General features: G+C 40.3%; 1 protein-coding gene and 1 pseudogene across 1 annotated transcript in view; both read right to left on the reverse strand.

Annotated features, from left to right (window-relative positions):
* Positions 1 to 19963, reverse strand: part of LOC109423405 (uncharacterized) — a 234113-nt gene that overhangs the window by 44880 nt on the left and 169270 nt on the right. The window contains exons 6-7 of the mRNA XM_062843025.1: positions 18965 to 19192; positions 18700 to 18884 (exon numbers count right to left, since the gene is read on the reverse strand). Of these exons, the coding sequence (XP_062699009.1) occupies positions 18700 to 18884; positions 18965 to 19192 (413 nt within the window). The remainder of the gene's footprint in view (positions 1 to 18699; positions 18885 to 18964; positions 19193 to 19963) is intronic.
* LOC115268404 (5.8S ribosomal RNA) lies at positions 7208 to 7353 on the reverse strand (annotated as a pseudogene).

Consider the following 19963-nt stretch of genomic DNA (forward strand, 5'->3'; position numbering starts at 1 on the left):
ATACCTCCAAAAATTCCAAGGAGTGCTCTAATGATTCTTCAAGGAATTTCTCCAGGGATATTTCTGGTTATTCCCCCAAGGATTTCTTTAGAAATTCCTCCAGGGATTTTTTCAAGAATCCCTCCAACGACTCCTCCGCGAGTTTATGCAGAGATTTCTTTGAGAATTCCTCTAGAGATTCCTCCAGGAACTCCTCTAGCGATTTCTCCAAGAATTTCTATATGTGCATGGCTCCTCCAGGCTCTTCTTCAGGAATTTCACAAGGAAATCTTTTAAGGATTGCATAAGGTATCCCCCCAGGAGTACCTCATGTTATTCCTCTTGGCATTCCTCCAGAAAGACTTCCAGGGATTTCTATAAGGATTCATCTAGGGATTCCTTCAGGCATTCCTTCAGGCATTACTCCAGGATTTTATCTAGGAATTTTTCCAGGGACTCCACCAGAAATTATTTCAAAAATTTCTCCAGGAATTACCCTCCGGGAATCGCTTCGGAAATTCCTCCAAAAAATGATCCAGACATTCTATCAAGCATTTCTCTGTGGAATCCTTTAGGGATTCCAGCAAGAATTCCTTTGGTAATATCTCCACTCTCCAGGCATTCCTCCAGGAGTTCCTCAAAGAATTCCTCTAGAAATTCCTCCAAGATTTCCTCCAATAATTCCTCCATGGATTTCTATAAGGATTCGTCCAGGGATTTCTCTAGGCATTCCTTCAGGCATTCATCCTGGGGTTTCTATAGAGATTCGTCCAGGAATTACTCTAGGTATTCCTCCAGGAATTCCTCCAGGATTTCATCCAGGATTTCTTCCAGGAATTCCTTCAAGAATTGCCCCAGGAATAGATTGTGGAAGTCCTCCAGGGGTTCCTTCATAAATTCTCCTGCAATTTCGCCAGGATTTTTGCCAAGAATTCCTTCAGGGATTCCTTCAGAAATTCTATTGGGAATTTCTGGAGGGATTCTTCTAGTGATTCCTCTAGGAATTTCGCCTGGGATTGCTCAAAGAATTCCTCCAGACATATCTACAGAAATTACTCCACAGATTCCTCCAGGAATTGCTTAAAGGATAGCACCAGAAATTCTACCAAGAATACTACAAAGAATTTCTTCAGGAATTTATCCAGGAAATCCTTCAAGAAACTTCCAGAGATTCCTACAGGAGTTGCTTTAGGGATTCTTTCAGAAAATCCTCCAGGGATTTCTCCACGAATTTCTTCAGGTATGCCTCCGAGGATCCCTCCAGAAATTCCTCCAAGGATTCCTCTAGGAAATCCTCTCGAAATTCCTCTAGGAACTCCTCCAGAAGTTTCTCGAGTGATTTCTTCAGATTTTTTTTTCCAGGGATACCTCTTAGAATTGCTCTAGGGATTCCTCCAGGAATTCATCCAGGGATTTGTACAGGATTTTTCTAAGAACTCCTGGAGTTTCTCTAGGTATGCGTTCAGAAATTCCTTCAGAAACTCCTCCGGGATTTCCTCCAGGGATTCCCCTCAACAGCGGGGAAAAATCCTGAGATTCTTTTTTCCCTCTAAGAAGTTATCTTTTTATTTTTTTAGAAACTTCTCCAGAGATTTCTCTAGATTTTTTTTCCAGGGATGTTTTGAGGGTGTCCTTTTAGAAAGTCCTTCAAGGATTCTTTCAAAAAATAGTCAAAAGACTCCTTCAGAAATTTCATCGTGAATACCTTTAAGGTTTCCTTCAACGATTATTTAGGACTTATCCTAGGATTCCTTGAGGATTTTCAACAGGGATCATTGTGTAAGGATTTCTCTAGAAATTTCTCTTGGAATTTCTTTAAGAAGTTGTCTTAAAGTTTTCCAGGAAATTCTCCAGGTATTCCTCCAGGTATATTTACTGGAATTTCTCCAGACATTTCTCCAGGAATTACTTCAAGGATTTCTCCAAAAAATCCACCAAGTATTCTCCTAGCAATTCCTCCCGGATAATATGCTAATTAATTAATTCTCCAGGGATTCTTCTATGGATTCTTCCAGAGATTTCTTCAAGAACTGCTTCAGGGATTCTTCAAGGAATTTTCCACGGTTTTCTCCATGTATAACTCCAAGGATTCCTCCAGATGTTGCTCAAGTGATTTCTCCAGGGATACAGGGATCTCCAGGAATACCTCCAGGGATATCTCCCAAAATTCTTCTAGAGGTACCTCCAGGAGTTTTTCCAGGGATTTCTACAGGAATTCAATCAGGGAATTCTTACAGAGATACCAGGCTTTTACGAGAACTGAACAAGAATTCTTCTAATGATCCTTCCGGGAATACGTCAATTGATATTTCTATAGGATTATGCTTTTTGCCTTTCTCGTACACTAAGTGTACTGGAAAGGCTATATGTTCACTCCAAAAATGATTTTTTGATAGAAGGCCCGGAGAGTCGAGTCACATATACCAATCGACTCAGCTCGACGAATTGAGGTGATGTCTGTGTGTGTGTATGTATGTATGTGTGTGTGTATGTGTGTGTACAAAATAAACTCACATCACTTTTTGGCAGTAAACCTCAACCGATTTTAATGACCGATGGTTCATTCGACGCGGAATCTGGTCCCATTGTTTCCTATTGAAAATGGTTCGGATCGGTGCAGCCGTTCCGGAGTTATGGCCATTTAGGTGTTCCGGACCGGTACCCCTGGAAGGGGCCAGACATGAAAATGCAACAACCCCATGCATGCGACCCATCAAACCACGGCATTTTCGATTGTCTGATGAACGGTAAGCAGAAAAATAGTTTCAGACCATATCTGAATCGGTAATGCTCCGGAACCGGCTCTGGGTGTCCCGCCGGAAGTGGCCAAATATAAAATTGAACATAACCTATTCATGCGACACATCAAGCAGCGGCGTTTTCGGTAACCTGATGAACAGTTTGCAGAAAAATAGTGTCAGACCATATCTGTAGTGTTCCGGATCCGGTTCCGTTGGGGGTCACGACGGAAGTGGCCAAATATAAAAGTAAACCAAACCCAAGCATGCGACAAATCAAATCACGGCTTTTACAATAACCTGATGGCCGGTCAATCAGAAAGTAGGCTCAGACCACATTGGGGACTGCCGGCTGTATTCCGGAACCAGTTCCGGGTGTCTCGACGGAAATGGCCAATTATAAATGTGAACCAAACCCATGCATTCGACACATTAAATCGCGGCTTTTTTTATAACCTAATGAAAGGTTAGCAAGAAACTAGTCTCCGACCATATCTGAACCGGTAGTGTTCCAGAACCGGTTCCGGATGTCCCAAGCCCATGCATGCGACACATCAAAAAGCGACAACCTGCTGAATGGTTAGCAAGAAAATAGTCTCAGACCATATCTGATCCGGTCTTGTTCCGGAACCGTTACCGGTTGTCCCACCGGAAATGGCCTTATATAAAAGAGAACCAATCCCATGTATGCGATACAACAAATAACGGCTTTATGACTGGTTATCAAGGAAGTAGGCTAAGACCACATTAGGGACTGCCGCTAGTGCCGGAATTAGTTCCGGGTGTCCCTCCGAAAGCGGCCAAATATAAAATTGAACCAAACCTATGCATGCGATACAGCAAAGCGCGGCTTTTTTGATAACCTTATGAACGTTAGCAAGCAAACAGGTTCAGACTATACAGGATGGTAGGCTCGGGAATGCAAACTTTTTAAGGAGTGATAGAGGATCATAAATGGTGAAAACAAATTTCTACGCACATGGTCAAATCTCAACCGTTACGTAGTAATTGAACTCTACATGTTTTTGACTTGCATGCCTCAAACTGGCTATAGATTGAAAACCTATTCATTGGTTCCTTGTGCAATTTCGATTGCTTTGGTCAATCACGGAGTAGCAACTAGGAATTGTGCGGTCATCTATGCTCATGCTTAAACTGGCTACAACTTGAAAATGGTCAATCTTATCACAGTTTTTTTTACCCTCATTCGAAAGATTATTAAATTTTCTACCCAATACAGATCATTGAATCTATTGGTTTAGTTAAAAAACTTAGTTTTCTAAAGCAAGTAAGCTCAAAAGTATTGTTTTTTATTTGTTTTTGTAAATTATTTTTGAAAAATGCGTAATAAATTTGAATTTTCTCCTAAGCAAATTTGTGGCCCCTATTCCGTTCTACAATTCGTTCTTTGACATCAAAGGTCTAGCTCCTCTCATGTTCTTGTAATTCCGAATTCAACATCGTATTTCAGATCATGAATTTGCAACTGGTCAAAATTTTCATATACGCAAGAGAACAAAATCATGACCAAAGCAATCTAATCAAATCACACCATTTCAAATTCCTGCGGTGTTAATATAAAGTAGGATGGATCAACGTGTTATGGGAAAATTATAATTTGATCGCATCAACACTAAATCAAGTTTTTCTAATCTCCTTTTGCGTCTAAAATTCCTGTGCACAATTAAGCGTTTAAGTGTTCTCAGGATCGGCTAATGTCGACGTAAAGACCATGAGTAGATTTTCGACGAGAAAGGCACTATCACCACTAGGTGGATCAATCTGGGTTTTTATGAATATATGCAGTAAATTTACATCAGCCTCTTCTAACTTTCTATATCTACCCGGAGAAGCGAAGGCAGCACCCTTTAAACGCCAATGTTTAAATTCCGCTCATTCTCTTACAATTGTCCCTCAGGGCAAGGTGCGCGAATTTAGTGGGCATATATAATTCCAAGGTCCCACCCACCCATTTCGGGCCAGGAACCACATGTATGTAGGTAGGCAGATAGGTAGATACATGCAAACCGATTTGCCGCTCGCTCGGCTCACATGAAGATGTTTCTGTTGTATTATTTTGCATTAAAATTCAATAAACCATCCGCGGAGCGGAGCCGACCTGAACAGAATCAATGGAAATTAAGATCGAACACACCTGGTTCTGTCGGGGCAAGCGCGCGCGACCGATGCGATCGATCCGATAAACTATGGTCATATGAGTAACTCTATAGCATCAGAGGGGGGATCATCTCCAGATATCGATACGGTGCAAATATTGGTCCGCGGGGCTTTTTCAAAGTGTGGTGTGGTTGTTTGAGGAATTTTCGAGGGAGGATTTCAATATCGCGAATGCAGAAAGATCGTCGCGCTTGCTATCTGAATCGAATGAATGGCTGGCTCCTATGGCTCTATGGTTGGTGTGTTGGACAACGTTGGACACGTGGTTCTTTGAATGTTTCAGCAGTTTAGAACTTAACCAAATAAAGAATTTTCAGCGTAACAAAAGTCAACATATGGTAAAATTTAAAAAAAAAAGAACCCAAGATATTGAATATGTAAAAAATAGATGCATAACAGTGACATAAAAAAAGGTAGCTCTTTCAGTTTGATTTAACCGAGTTCTTGATTTGAAAATAAAATATATTTCTGAAAAGCAGTGTATTCCTACAGTAGATGGATCTCGCTCAGTCCGGCAGCTATTAAAGTATTATTCGCAACGACAGTTAAGTTGACAGAGCGTGTGATGATGGACGACGATCGTCGAAGAGTGGAGACTCCAGCAGCAGTTGATGGATCCGATGTGCGTGCTGTGCGCGTACGAATTGTGGGAGCAGAAGCCCGAATCCCATTTGAGGTGCTTTTGGTTGACTGTGGTAATGCTGTGACGGCGGCGGGTCCCATCATAGCCGGTTGGTCAGTACGTGTACGTACGTTCATGACAGATGAAGGGACCGTCGCATTAAGATTAAGAGCTGTCGCTGGAACATGATTTTTGAGGTCCGAAAAATGGATCTCTCCTCCGGTTAAAGTGGGCTTTTAGGCCACATTCGGTTGAGCTGCTGATACAGATTAGATTGGAGGGTTTTAGTGCGAATTTAATGGGGAGCTATTTCCCACAGTTTGCATCTTGTAGATGGAAAGTTTGATGTTTTGGAGAGTTTGATGGAATCGAGGAGTATTTTGATGAATCATCGTTGGCAGTTTCCACGTTGAATAATGGTTCGCTACCGTTTGATGAAATATGTATACCGAAAGATTGTTCAAATGGTCTATGCCGAGGCATATCCTCTTGAGTGCAACAATTGAAATCCAAACCAGAACCATCTCCGATCAGCATGTGGCCATATTTCTAAGCCCACTACCACCAGCGCCGATCAACCGGCTAATAAGGAGGTCACTGCATAGGTTAAGCAGTGTGCCTCTCGACGTGACAACGGCCGTATTTTGCCAACATTTTATGTTCGGACCTCGGGGACTGACAGCCAGACAGCCACAAACAACATCCCTTTCCATTTCAGCGAGCCTCCGACTTCCTCGCCCGAAAAGAGGGAAAACATAGGTTTTCTGCTGGAATTCAAACCTCCTCGTACCTACGTATATGTATGATCAGCAATAATGGTGCTTTTTCAATGGACACGCAACGCGGCCCTTGCAGACACAATGCTTCATAATATTTATATTACAGCAATGGGAAGGAGGACTAACATTATGAGCTGAGCATAGGAGAGACATCAGGTACGCCTCATTGCAGCCAAGTCACACACTACTGGCTTAGCTGCTGGTGCTGCCGTTCGCTCGTTCGTACGTTCGTCGTAAGAATATGGTCGATCATTGCTAACGGGGGTAACCTGCCTCTCTTTATGTTTACAGTGTGGATCAAAATTTAATTAACTATTTTTTCTCTTTGCAGAAATTATCTATGTTTGATGTTTATTCGCAACATTTTCTTGACAAAAAGCACCGCCTAACAAAAACAATTATGGTTGTAATTTTCAATTTCAAACTTTTTGATGGTAAGTTGATCATCATTTTCTTCATCTAATGGTTAAAAAACAAGAACTTCTCTCAGTATTCTTCCAAAAATTTCTTAGGGATTTTTCCTGAAGCTCCTTCCGGGATTCATTTAGGAACTACTTCTGGGATTGCTTAAAGATTTTCTTCCAGAATTCCTACCGTCAGGGATGGCATTCCGCACTGAAAATGCGCACAGTGCAGCTCATTTCCATATTAAAACCGCGCACACTTGCACTCACACTGATGAGCATGCCATCCCTGCATTCAACCGGGAATATCTTCCGGAATTTCTCCAAGAATCCCTTTCGGGACTCCTCCAGGAACTACTTCCAGGATTCTCTCGGGTACTCCGTGCGGGGTTCCTTCGGGAGCTCGATCAGGGATTCCTCCGGGAGTTTTTCATGAGTTTCTCTCAGGAATTGCTTCTGGAATTTGGATTTCATGAGCATAGATGACCATTGAGTGGATAAATATAGAGCCACTCAAAAATGTGTACATCGTGCTGGAGGTATGATGTGCAATATGCGTTCAACGTGTCGGTGTTCATGTGTCCTGCAATTCACATTCTGACGCGCATTTAGCTGCGGTCTTCATCGATCTAGGAGCCAAGTGGTTTGGGATTTCATTCAGAAACGGCTTCCAGAATTTATTTTGGAACTCTTTCCAGGATTCATCTAGGAACCCTTTCTCGGTTTCCTCCAAGCGTTCCATTTGAAATTTAAGCAGATGGGCTGGGCATTTTTTTTACTATCGTACAAATTGGCCGAAGGTTTTCAGATTTTCATGAAACTTTTTCCACAGGCAGGGCTCATGAATAAATAAATTAAAAAATGAGAACAATTCAGGGTTGCCTATTTTCTCGGAAAACTCAAGTGGATTTTTTTTGTTTTCCCCTGACACTACTTACTTTGAAAAATCATAACTCGAGAACGAAGCATCTTAGAAGCAAAGTTTTTGTAGGAAATGAAAGCAAATTTTCTCAGAAATCCAAAATAAAATATGAACTGGACAAACTTTTCCACATTTTTTTTACAGTCGAGAATATTCATAAAGAAAATCCGAAAATCTATGCCCGCACTCGTGGAAAATTTTCAAAAAAATATTTCTAAAAGGTTACTTTATAAAAGCTTATTGTTGAAATTTTTAGAATGCATTTTTTTCGTTTTTAAGTTATGGTCAATTTTGTTGAAAAATGTCCAAATGTGCCATATAAACCTTTTTGCCTTTCTCGTACACCAAGGTGTACCGGAAGGCTATATGTTCACTCCAAAAACGAAATTTTGATAGAGTCCCCGGAGGGGCAAGTCTTATAAGGACTGTTCAATTTATAAAACGGACAACTTTATAAGGCTATAAAAAGAAGACGCGTAGTTCAAATTTAACCACCCTTGCTTCGTTGTTCAGTACATCATCTGTCATTATAGTGATCATTTTTGAATCGAATAAAAATAGTTTTATTATATAGAAAATCGGCCAGGTGTTAAATAAGGTGAATTTTTCGATTGCTGAAAATTGAAAATATATATGAAATTACTGTTCACATATGGTATATCGTTTTTAATACCAGAAAAGTATGTGCCATGCTGCAGCAGCATGAGTAATAAACATCCTGGCAAAATTTAAACTCAATCGGAAAATTAAGTGTTGAGATATTAAAGTCTCAAGTAAGATTCGATTTTTTCAATAAAATTCAATTGTAAAGCAAAAAGGGCATGAAAATATTAAATAATCAATTTTTTTATGCATCCAGTCGAAAATGGGAATAATGTGGTTTTAAATGCAGACAACTGCTTCTTAATAGCATTGCTGGTTTGGTTACTGTGCGCTATTGCAGACACAGTAATCAAAACAGTTTCGTTCTTTGAAGGTTCTTACAAATAACAATGCAACCTAAAACAAATTTTGCATAACAATGATGTTGGAAATAAAAACTTTGCATCCGATTATTATTAAATAACGTGTACAATAACATGAGACCAACTTTGCCTAAAAAAAATAATAGCAAGATTCACTAGAGTCGAAAATCTGTATCAATGGAGCAAAAAGTATGAAATTTTTTAATATGGCCATCTTTATGGATTAAATTTTCGATGAAAAATGCAATTTTAAGTAAATTTTTCTTCTGTAACATTCAGAGAGCAATATTCTACTATTCTGGACAAATTTTTTAGCCGAATCCGTGATGTTATTGCAGCACAGGACTTAAATGAACATTTTTACATAATTTCTATGAAAATAAGGCAACTTACCATATCAAGCCGGAGACTGCTTGGTGCATTATTACTGATCAACTATTAAGCTTTACCTTTAGTAGAATAGTATAAGATTCCTATATATTGAAAACATCATGAAAATGTGCATATTAAATATGTGGAAAGTTATGTCGAATTTTGAGAAATGGGTTTTTATTAATGTTTTACGAAAACCGCTTCAGTTACACAATAAAGAACATTTTACTTAATGTTATATTTTCCCTACATTTGGGAATAGCTATACAAAGTTATGCAAAAAACTGATAATGATTTTATTGAAAAATAAAAAAGATATCGCACAAGCAAGTTGTCCGTTTTATAAATTGAACAGTCCTTATACCAATCGACTCGGCTCGACGAGTTAAGATGATGTCTGTGTGTGTCTATGTATGTGTGTGCGTATGGGTGTGTGTACAAAAAAGGTCACCTAACTTTTAGATAGTAAATATCAACCGATTTTAACGACCGATGGTTCATTCCCATTGTTTCCCATTGAAAATTGTTCGAATCGGTCCAACCGTTCCGGTGTTATGGCCATATAGGTGTTCCGGACCGGTACCCCTGGAAGAGGCCAGACATGAAATTGCAACAAACCCATACACGCTGCACATCAAACTGCGGCATTTTCGATAACTTGATGAATGATTAGCAAGAAAATAGTCTCAGACCATATCTGAATCGGTAGTGTTCCGGAACCGGTTCCGGGTGTCCCGCCGGATGTGGCTAAATATAAAAGTGAACCAAACCCATGCATGCGACACATCAAAGGACGGCTTTTTTGATAACCTAATAAATGGTTAACAAGAAAATAGCCTCAGACCATATCTGAACCGGTAGTGTTCCGGAACCGGTTCTGAATGTCCCGCCGGATGTGGTCAAACATAATAGTGAACCAAACTTATGCAGGTGACACATCAAAGCGCGGCTTTTTTGATAACCTGATGAAAGGTTAGCAAGAAAATAGTCTCAGACCATATTTGAACCAGTAGTGTTCCGGAACCGGTTCCGCATGTCCCGCCGGATGTGACCAAATATAATAGTGAACCAAACCCATGCATGCGATACATCAAAGCACAACTCTTTTGCTGATGTTCAGCAATTTCTAATTTTGCTGACTCTTCAGCTATTATTACTGAATTTTCGGCAAACTACGGTTTGCTGATCACGTTCCAGCAATTAGTTTTACTGGATGAAAAAATAAAAATTTGGTGTGAAGAAAATAGTCTCAGATCATATCTGAACCGGTAGCGTTCCGGAACCGGCTCCAGATGTCCCGCAGGATGTAGCCAAGTATAATAGTGAACCAAACCCATGCATGCGACACATCAATTCACGGCTTTTCGAATAACCGAATGACCGGTTATCAAGGAAGTAGGCTAAGACCACATTGGGGACTGCCGGTAGTGCCGGAGCCTGCTTCGGCTGTCTCTTTGAAAGAGACGAAATATGAAATTGAACCAAAGTCATGCATTAAAGCGTTGCTGTTTTGATAGGCTAAAGAAATTAGCAAGAAAATAGTCTCATACCATATCTTAACCAGTAAGGTTCCGGAACCGGTCCCGGATGTCCTGCCGGAAGTGTTCAAATATAATAGTAAACCAAAACCATGCGTGCGATACATGAAGTCTCAGCTGTTTAGATAACTTGATAACAGTTGGCAATAAATAATTGCAGACCATTTTTGGGACAACTGGTAGTGTTCTGGAACCGATTCCGGGTGTCTCGCCGAAAGTGACCGAATGTAAAAGAGAACTAAACCAATATTCTCGACACATCAAATGAATTTTTAGGTATCCTGATGAATAGTAAACAAGAAAAAATCTCAGATCTTCCGGAAGTGGTCAAATGTAGCAGTGAACCGAACCCCATGCATGTGACACATCAAATCGCGGCTTTTTCGATAACCTGATGAACGGTTTACGGTGCCCCACCGGAAGTGGAGAAATATAAAAGTGAACCAAACCCATGCTTGCGGTACATCAAATCGCTTTTTTTGTCAGTAACCTGATGCACGGATAGTAAGAAAATATACAGATTCCACATAAGTTACTATCGGAAGTGTTACTAATTCCGGGTAACCTGATGAACAGTAAGCATTAACATAAGCTCAGACCCCATTCAATACTACTGGTAGTGTTCCGGAATCGTTTCCGGGTGTACCCTCAAAAGTGGCCAAACATAAAGTATACCAAACTCATACATGGGACACATCAAATCGTGACCAACAACTTTATAAAACTAAAACTATCTCATCAAATCACACCTTTTTAGATTCCTGAGGTGTAAATATACAGAAGGATGGGTCAACATTGTATGAAAAAATTAAAATTTAAGCGCATCACCCCCGAACAGAGTTTTCTTTTAATTTTGCATCTTAAATGACTGCGAAAAATTTTGTTGCGGCTGGAGTCGAGCTCTGTAATATGGTTTAAATTTGGTTGGGATTAAGTATTGGCAATTCAAATTACTACATAACAAATTTTTCATGAATCTTGTAACCAATGGTAATTAAATACGGCCTTAAGTGTGCATTTTTCGAAGAGCTCAAAGTGATCTGTGGAAAAAGTTTTATTCTAGCTTGTAACAGTTATCTTGGTATGGATCGGCCTCCAGTGAAGGTGGTCAAGCAGTCATCTGAGAGGACTTTCCGTTGAACATAACGTCGGAATAAGTGCCATAAATAAGTTTCCCAATTCGATGATGACTTTGATAAAATTATTGCTTTTCTGAATAAAGTATTCTTAGGATTCAGACATTCGTAGGTGGTACAGCCCCAGACTGCTGTTATGAGAATTTCCTTCTTCCCATCCGTTACCAAAGCACAGAGATTAAGAGGCTGACCACTGACTCTAAGGCAAGATTTATTGCGTCGACTGAAAGATCATAAGTACATATTCGACGAAAAAGGCACTATCACCACTAGGTGGATTAATCTGTTATTTTTTTTGTTTTGAAGAACGAAGCATCGTTGAAACAAAGTTTTTTTTTAACCCTCGTCGTGCATTAGTGTCATTATGACCCCTAAACGTGCACTAGGTGAGCGCAAGCTAATGCACGAAGAAGGTTAATGAAAATGAAAGCAAATTTTCTCAGGAATCAAAAAAAAAAAAAATGTGAAGTGGAAAAAGTTTTCCACCGTTGACAAAATTCATAAAGAAAAGCCGGAAAAACTATGTCCGAATTCGTGGAATATTTTCAAAGATATAAAACTTGGTATTTTTCGGCTTTCAGTCACAGAAAACTGTTTTTCTGTGACTGAAAGCCGAAAAATACCAAGTTTTACGTAAACCCAGTCATACTCCGTAGAACATTTTCAAAGATATATTTTTGAGAAGGTGATTTCGTAAGCTTTGATCGCTTAAATTTTTGGAATGCACTTTTTTCCTGAGTGATGACCAATTTTGTGAAACATGACCATGTAAGCCTATATTAAGGAACCCCAAAAAAAAATTCAAAAATCATGTGGAGAAACCGCGGAATGAATTCCTGGAAGAATTTCAAGAAAAAAACGCTGGGGTAATCTTGGAAGGAGTTATCTCACAGTGATCTCGGAATTAATTTCTAGAGCAATTTCGGAAGGAATTTTCTAGAAATCCATTAACTCCGGAAACAGTCTTAGAATGTATTCCTCAAGTAATCCAGGAAATTATTTCTGGAAGAATCTCGTTAGTTCTTTCTGAAGGAATCCTGGTAAGAGCTCTTGAATGAATTCCAAACGAAACCCCTTAAGGAATCTCAGAAGAAACTCCTGGAAGAACCCCAGAGAGAACTTCTGAAGGTATCCTAGATAAATCCCCAGATGAATTTCATCAAGTAGCCCCTGGGAATCCCTCAAAAAACTCCTGGAGGAGTCCTGGAACAAATTTGTGGATAAACCATGATTGATTCCTGTGGAATTCCAAAAAAGACCTCCTAGAGGGGATCCACCGCGCCATCATCAAGTCATAAATCAGCACACTTTCCTACGCTCGCGAATCCCATATTTTGAATTAAATCAAACCACCTATGGTTGGCGAAATTCTTTTCAGTCCGAATCGTAAAGAACAGGGCCACGAAACGTCAACGCTGGTTCAATTCAAATGTGGGCAAATTGTGGGCTTCTTGGCCGAGCGGTTAGCGGCGTCAGTCGTTTAGGTGTCTCGCAAGCCCTGGAGTGTGGGTTCGATTCCCGCTCCAGTCGGGGAAAACTTTTCGTCAAACGGAAAACTCTCCACTGGGCCACTGGGTGTGTAATATATGTTGTCCGTTGTCGAATGTTTGTAATGTTCAGTCTGTAGAGGCCGCAAGGTCGAAGACGGTGTAATTGTCTTTTTAAAATGTGGAGTTTGCGTGCTTGGTAAAGTGTGTTGAGCTATGACTTGCTGGTGGAACTCCTCCTGCAGCTCCTTCTGGAATTCCACAAGAGTTTTATCCAGAATACCTTCGCGGTTTTTCTACAAAGTTCCTCCACGATTTCTCTGATGTTTCTTCTGGGATTCCTAATGTGTTCTTTATTAGATTCTTCCGGAGGTGTATTCAGGATAACTCCAGAAACTCTACTTTAGGGATTCCTAAAGTGGTTACATCTGGGATTCTTCTAAGAGCTCTCCAGGGATTCCTTCACACATTCTATCTGGAATTCTTAAGAAACACCTACTGATATTCTTCCAAAAGTTTCGTGATTCGTCAAGAAATTCCTTTCGATATATCACAAGGAATTCATTCCAAGAGTCATTTATTATGGGGTTACCCCAGTATATTTCCAACGTAGGATTTCTCCAGGAATTCTTTCGATGGTTTCTTCTGAAATTTTGTAACAAAAAAAAATGGAACCTCATAAATGTACTTTTTTTTCGTATCGGGCCCCACGTCTGGGAACTTAGATACGAAAAACAAAATGGAACGTTACAAATGTACAAAACACAAACATGCAACACACAACATTAATTTGTGCCCAGTCATCCATATGGATAACGAAGTCCGAACCCAGGATGACGAGGTTTCATTATTGTTCTTGGTCCATCAGTCATCCTAGAAATGTATTTTGTTTGGCAGTTCGCCTTTTAGTTCGCAGCATCTGTTGCTGCATTCATAGCTTGTTTTGATCTAGGAATTTCTAACCCTAAAGGGGCATCCTGATTTGGGCAACAACACAAGACCGTCTACAATTTGATGTCCGTGTTAGGGGACGGCTTGCGTGTTTTGTACTGGATCGCTCCTGAAATGTTTGGAGTACTACAAATGTACATTAAAATTCAGGGACAGATGTACAAACCTTAGTATAACATACAAAATAAACTGACAAAATGTTCACAACAATTAACAAACGTAACAATTTATTACAAGAATCTTTTAGAAGTTCCTTCTTTGATTCCAGGCGGAGCTCCATCTGAGGTTCTTCTTGGTGTTCCTTCATAAGTTCCCCTTTGAGATTCTTTCAGGATTTTCTTTTGAAATTCCTGAAAAGGTTCAATCTGGAATGTTTCTATGATTCCTTCTGGGCTTGAACGGAATCCTTCCGGGATTTATTTACGATTTCTTAAGAAACTCCGGGAATCCTCAAGGAATTATTTCCGAAATTCCACTGATAATTTCTTTTGCAATATCTTGGAAGGAACTATAAAAGGAAAACCGGAAATTCATTGCAAAGCTGCTGGAGGAGTTCCTTAAGAAATTGTTGGAGGTTTTCCTTAAGGCACTCCTGTAGGAACTTCATAAGGAACTCCAAAAGTAATTCTATTATGGAATTCCATAAAAAAGAGCTCCGAACGAAAATCCCTAATAAACTCCCAATCTTGGAGAATCGAAAAATGAATTTCCGGAGAAATTGCTGAAGGATTTTTAAGAAAAAACTTTCCGGAGATATCGCGAGAATATCCCTAAAGCAATCTCGGAATGAACTTTTGAAGAAATCCCGGAAAAAGGGATTTAGAGGGTAAAGGCGACAATCTGCACTGGCAGGTAGTACCCGTGTGCCAGCTAGAGGTTAACCAAATCCAACCGTAACGAATGGCCCAAACGTGTACCCTTTTCAACCCGACAGTTTTAAACTTGTACACAATTGTGTAACTTGTTGATTAGCGTATCGAGCCCTGAAGTCCAATAGCTGGACCGAAACGTCGGTGATGATAAATAATTATTTAATCAGCGCAATTTATCAGACTGCAAGCAAAAATTTTCTGGAAAAATCCCGGAAGAAGTTCATGGAAGAATCCCTGAAGGGCTTTTCAGAAGAATCTCGGATGCAGTTCCTGGAGGTATCTCGGAAGAAATTCTTGAAGGAATGCTAGAAAGAGGGCTCTAACCCATTTGGCATAATGCCATTTGTCATAATGCCGTTTGGCATAATGTCATTTGGCATAATAACCATTTGGCATAATGGTGATTTGGCATAAATGCACATTCTTACCAAGAAGGCTGTTCTTCGTATTATGCCAAACGGCATTATGCCAAATGGCCGTTATGCCACACAGCCTTTATGCCAAATGACATTATGCCACTCGGGGTAGAGCCGCAAATAGGTGTTAAAATTAATCTCGGAAGTATGGAGATGATATTCTTGGAGGATTACCGGAAGATGTTTCTGGAGGATTTCATAGTAACATAGTAAAAAATATCCTGGAGGAATTTCGTACATGAATCTCAGAAATAATTCCTAAAGATACCCCAGAAGAAACTCCTGGAGAAACCCCACATGAAATTCGTGGAGTGGCGTGGTGGAGTTCCGGAAGGAATCCATGAAGGAATTTCTGAAAGAGTTCTTGAAGGAATTCCTGAAGTATTCCCGGAAGAAACCTCGGAAAAACCCAGGGGAAATTGCTCGAATTTAACCTTTTAGTTCATTTCCACCGTGCTTGCTCAATTTTGAGTTTAAAACACTTATTTTAGGTTCCTCCGTGTTCCTCTATACGATTTGAATAACGTCATTAAAAACTGACAGTTATCCGAAATGTATCACCTTCTAAATGTTACACACCATGAGCTATACAAAGTTATCCGGGACAGTTAGTAATAGCTAACAGCGACAGATGAAACAGCAAGTTGACATGATGTTATCTAACCATGATAAACAGTTTGAATGCTATTCCACATACTAAGTGTTCGAACCAAAAAACCTTTCGATATTAGATAAATTTCAAAATTGTTTTGTAATCTTTTTTAATACATCGTGTATCATCTAGCCCCACCCCAGAGATGAACCAGCCGTCGGCTGTTAATCTCTTTAATAAAGATAAATAATAATAATCTAGCCCCACCCGTTTCAACTTACCCCGGTGTACCTTATATTTGTAACATTTCAGTATTGAAGATTTTACCGCCAATTTTTTGATCAACACTGTACGCGCGATGCCAAATCGCGAATCGATCGCAAATTTTCCTGTTGTTTATAGTAGTAGGTACGACTGCTTCGGAGAGTATTGGGGACATTGCTGCACCAGGCTGGCGGCATAATTGGTCAGGAAGAGGAACACACCACAAGCTGGGGGTTTTGGTTGCTTAGATACTGCCAACCAACCACCAGGATACCAAGAAACTAGCTTCAGCGATGCTGTGGTGCTAATTGAATTGTTTCATATGAGAAGATAATTCCAATGCACATTAGCTCATTAGCATTTATGAGTCCGAAGGCAGTTACACCTATCTGGGGATTATGTTCGATAAACATTGGAAATGAAAATGTTAAATACTAGGATTTATTGGTGGGCCGAAGAACCTATTTGATTGGATAGTGTATTCTTTATGAAATGGTTTGCATAGCTTCGAGCAGTTTGGATAGAAAATCTTGCGAAACAATCGCATTGCAGATTATTTCGATCATCATGACCCAAGTATCAAAAGTGGAATGTAGTGTTACCCGAGCAGGAGGAAATAGCTAAAGAATACCAAACTCATGTATGGTAAACCGAAAACCAATAATCTGAATGAAATATTAAGAATCCCTGCATAAGAGGTAAAATACCTAACACTTGAGGTAGTCTGTGCATAACACGTGAATAATGTCATCAGACATGGCGATACCTAAATAATAATCGGCGATTATTCCATACGAATGACAATTTATCCATGTTTGAATAATACCTCAAGCAGTTCTTAACACCAAACCAATAACTCGTTGAGATATTTTATCAATACCTGCAAAATACCAAAACTAGTTATTTTGAATACCTAGATCCCGAGCAGAAACGAATAACTGACACATAACTGCAGCATACCAAAATCAGGTATCATACCAAGACGAGGTATTGACCGGTTACCCAGGTATTGAAAATAACTTATTTTGGTATTTTCTAGGTATTTATAAAATACCTCGACGAGTTATTGGTTTGGTGTTGAGGACTGCTTGAGGTATTATTCAATGAATTTACTACATCGGCTGTTTTCCTACTCTCCGCATCGACCAATATGGCAGTATCCAGTAAATCGCAAAAATATTGTATGGCGAATACCATCTAAAGGCAAATTCTTCAAAGTGGAACACATTATTCGAAAAAATATTTGGTAGTGGTTGTGCACAATGGTGACCACTATTATGCCTACCAAATATTTTTTTCGGGAAAAGCTTTGTATTTCAAGTAATTCAAGTTTAGATGTATTTCGCCATACAAATGGATTTACTCCTGCTGATCAACTGTGGCTGCGCGCAAAGCGGGTAGTCCATTATGGAAAAATCGCTATTTCAGGCCAAACATGTCTAAAGGTCCTATCTGCAGAAGAGAGGCTCGCTTTGGTTTCCCTCTCTTTCGTTAATATCTCAGTTGTTTATTTGTATTATGATTGTCTCCTTGCATTGAACGATGGCCAAAACAATCGTCTTTTGATTGGTACTGCAAAATAGTTGAAAAGTGTACCATTACATTGCAATAATTGAAAGAGAAAGTAAACAAAGAGAGCCTCTCAAATACAGATAGGACCTATTGAAATGTTTGGCCTGATTTGTATGGAAAAATTGCCGATTATTATTTAGGTATTGTCACATACCGCAGAATATACACCAGTTATTATTTTAGGTATTTTACCTCCTATGCAGGGCTTCCTAATACCTCATTCAGGTTGTAGGTATTCGGTTTTCCATACCTGAGTTTGGTATTATTCATCTATTTTCTCCTGATGGGGATAACCGACCAATATCTTGTCTTGGTATGATACCTGACTGTGGTATGCTGCAGTTATTCGTTCCTGCTCAGGTACCTCTGAGTAACAAGCAAACAATCAGATTTGATCAATTTATGTAACCGGATTCTAATCTCTTGTTGCAGTACGTACAATACGTACAATGCGTACTTAGCGGCATAGCTACATGAGCTCTTTTTTGTTAATATACATATTTTCTATTACAATTATTTTGGTTTATTTATTTGTTTTTTTTTTTATTTAATTGATTTTATTTATTTATATTAGGACACCACGGTCATATCATTGCAAAATGCAGTATACAAGCTTCGCAGAGCACAGATTGAATGGTCATCTCTGTTCGAAGTCCAGTTCGCTGATGATTCCTTGTCCGGAGCTAGACTTACGTAAGCTGCATACATGCAATGCATCGCGCTCCCTACGGTAGCTCCACTTTGGCTTGAGCTTCTCATGAATAATTGATCTTTCATTCAAATTTCACGGACTTCTAGCTAAATTGGCACCGTTCGCGACGCAACCGCCTTTGGGTCCCCGTACAAACGGTCCCGTTACCTAGTTTGAGACCCAAAACGGAAAACCGTCGTCACCGTAACAGAAATACTCACTTTTTATCTATATGTACGATCTTCATGTCCATCGAGTGGATCGTGGTGAAGACGTTGGTTGCCCCCTGGACGACGCACTCCCGGGTCTCGGGCATGGCGATCGGGGTGCACGTTGCAATGAACACCGGTTCGTTTCGACTGCACAGCGGGAGGTACGAGAGGTAGTGTCCCTGCACTAGGACGACCTGTTTTAGATGGGGCCAGACAAATTGACGGGACATTAGTCACACACAAACGCCGAGATCGAACGGATCTACCGAATTACCTTCTGATCGCCGAATCGCATCTGTCGCCGGGCGTTCCGGCTGACGTTCATCCGGCAGAGGAATATCCGCTGCTCGCCGTCCAGCTGGGAGGATGCCGCATGGCCGTGGTGACTGTGGTGGCTCGTTTGGTGCTGTGGGACACCGCGGCCCAGCTCGGACTGGATGGCACCGTGGTCCTGCTTGTCGATGATGTCGTACACCGAGTCACCGTGTATCAGGAGGTCCTCCTGTAAAGAGTTGGAAGCAATGGAGTAATCATTAGAAGGTTAGGCCGAATTTACTTCTGGATACGCTATTCCTGTTAGAGGATCCCTTCATAAACCACAGAACATTCAAATCTCATATACCCTGTACTGAGTTCATTGCATTATTTCTCCAATTGTACAAGGATTCCATTTAAACAACCCAAACTCCGAGAGAGAAGCCCAGCGGTAAAAGCTGTCAGAAGAAATTACAGAAAATCCATCACATTAGATCAACGGCAAAGCCCTCCCCTTTTGGGGTGGTCCCAACAACTCATCGCCGCCGAACAGCTCATCAACTACCTATACTCGCAACCAACCATCCAGCGAAAGCATCAAGCTTCAAGCTTCAGCAATCATTCGCTCGTCCGTCGTTCGTTTGCCATTTCGCTTTCCTCCCCCTTCCAGTCATCATCAGTCGCAGAAAAAAAGTACATCAAAAGCCACAAAACTGTTCAACTCCACCTTGTTTCTCCTTTCTTCTCATTTTTTTTTCAAAAGGCGTAAGACCAACTTTGGTTTTGCTTATTTTCTGCCTGGTTGACTCCCGGCTCGGGGGGCTGCCTTCTGCGCGGTAAATCAACATTGTGCGCGCGCGTTGCTTTTTGCTGTTTGATATGCATTAATTAACCTACCTTCTCCCTCTCTTCTGCTCATCGTCGACCACTATGGCTGTCATAAATATCACTCAGGTGAAACAGAAGGTGGAACCCGCGTGTTGCGCCCGTGATGGAAGACACCACAGCAAGAAATGCT

This window comes from Aedes albopictus, chromosome 3 (genome assembly GCF_035046485.1).
Source record: "Aedes albopictus strain Foshan chromosome 3, AalbF5, whole genome shotgun sequence".
Classification (NCBI taxonomy): Eukaryota; Metazoa; Arthropoda; class Insecta; order Diptera; family Culicidae; genus Aedes; species Aedes albopictus.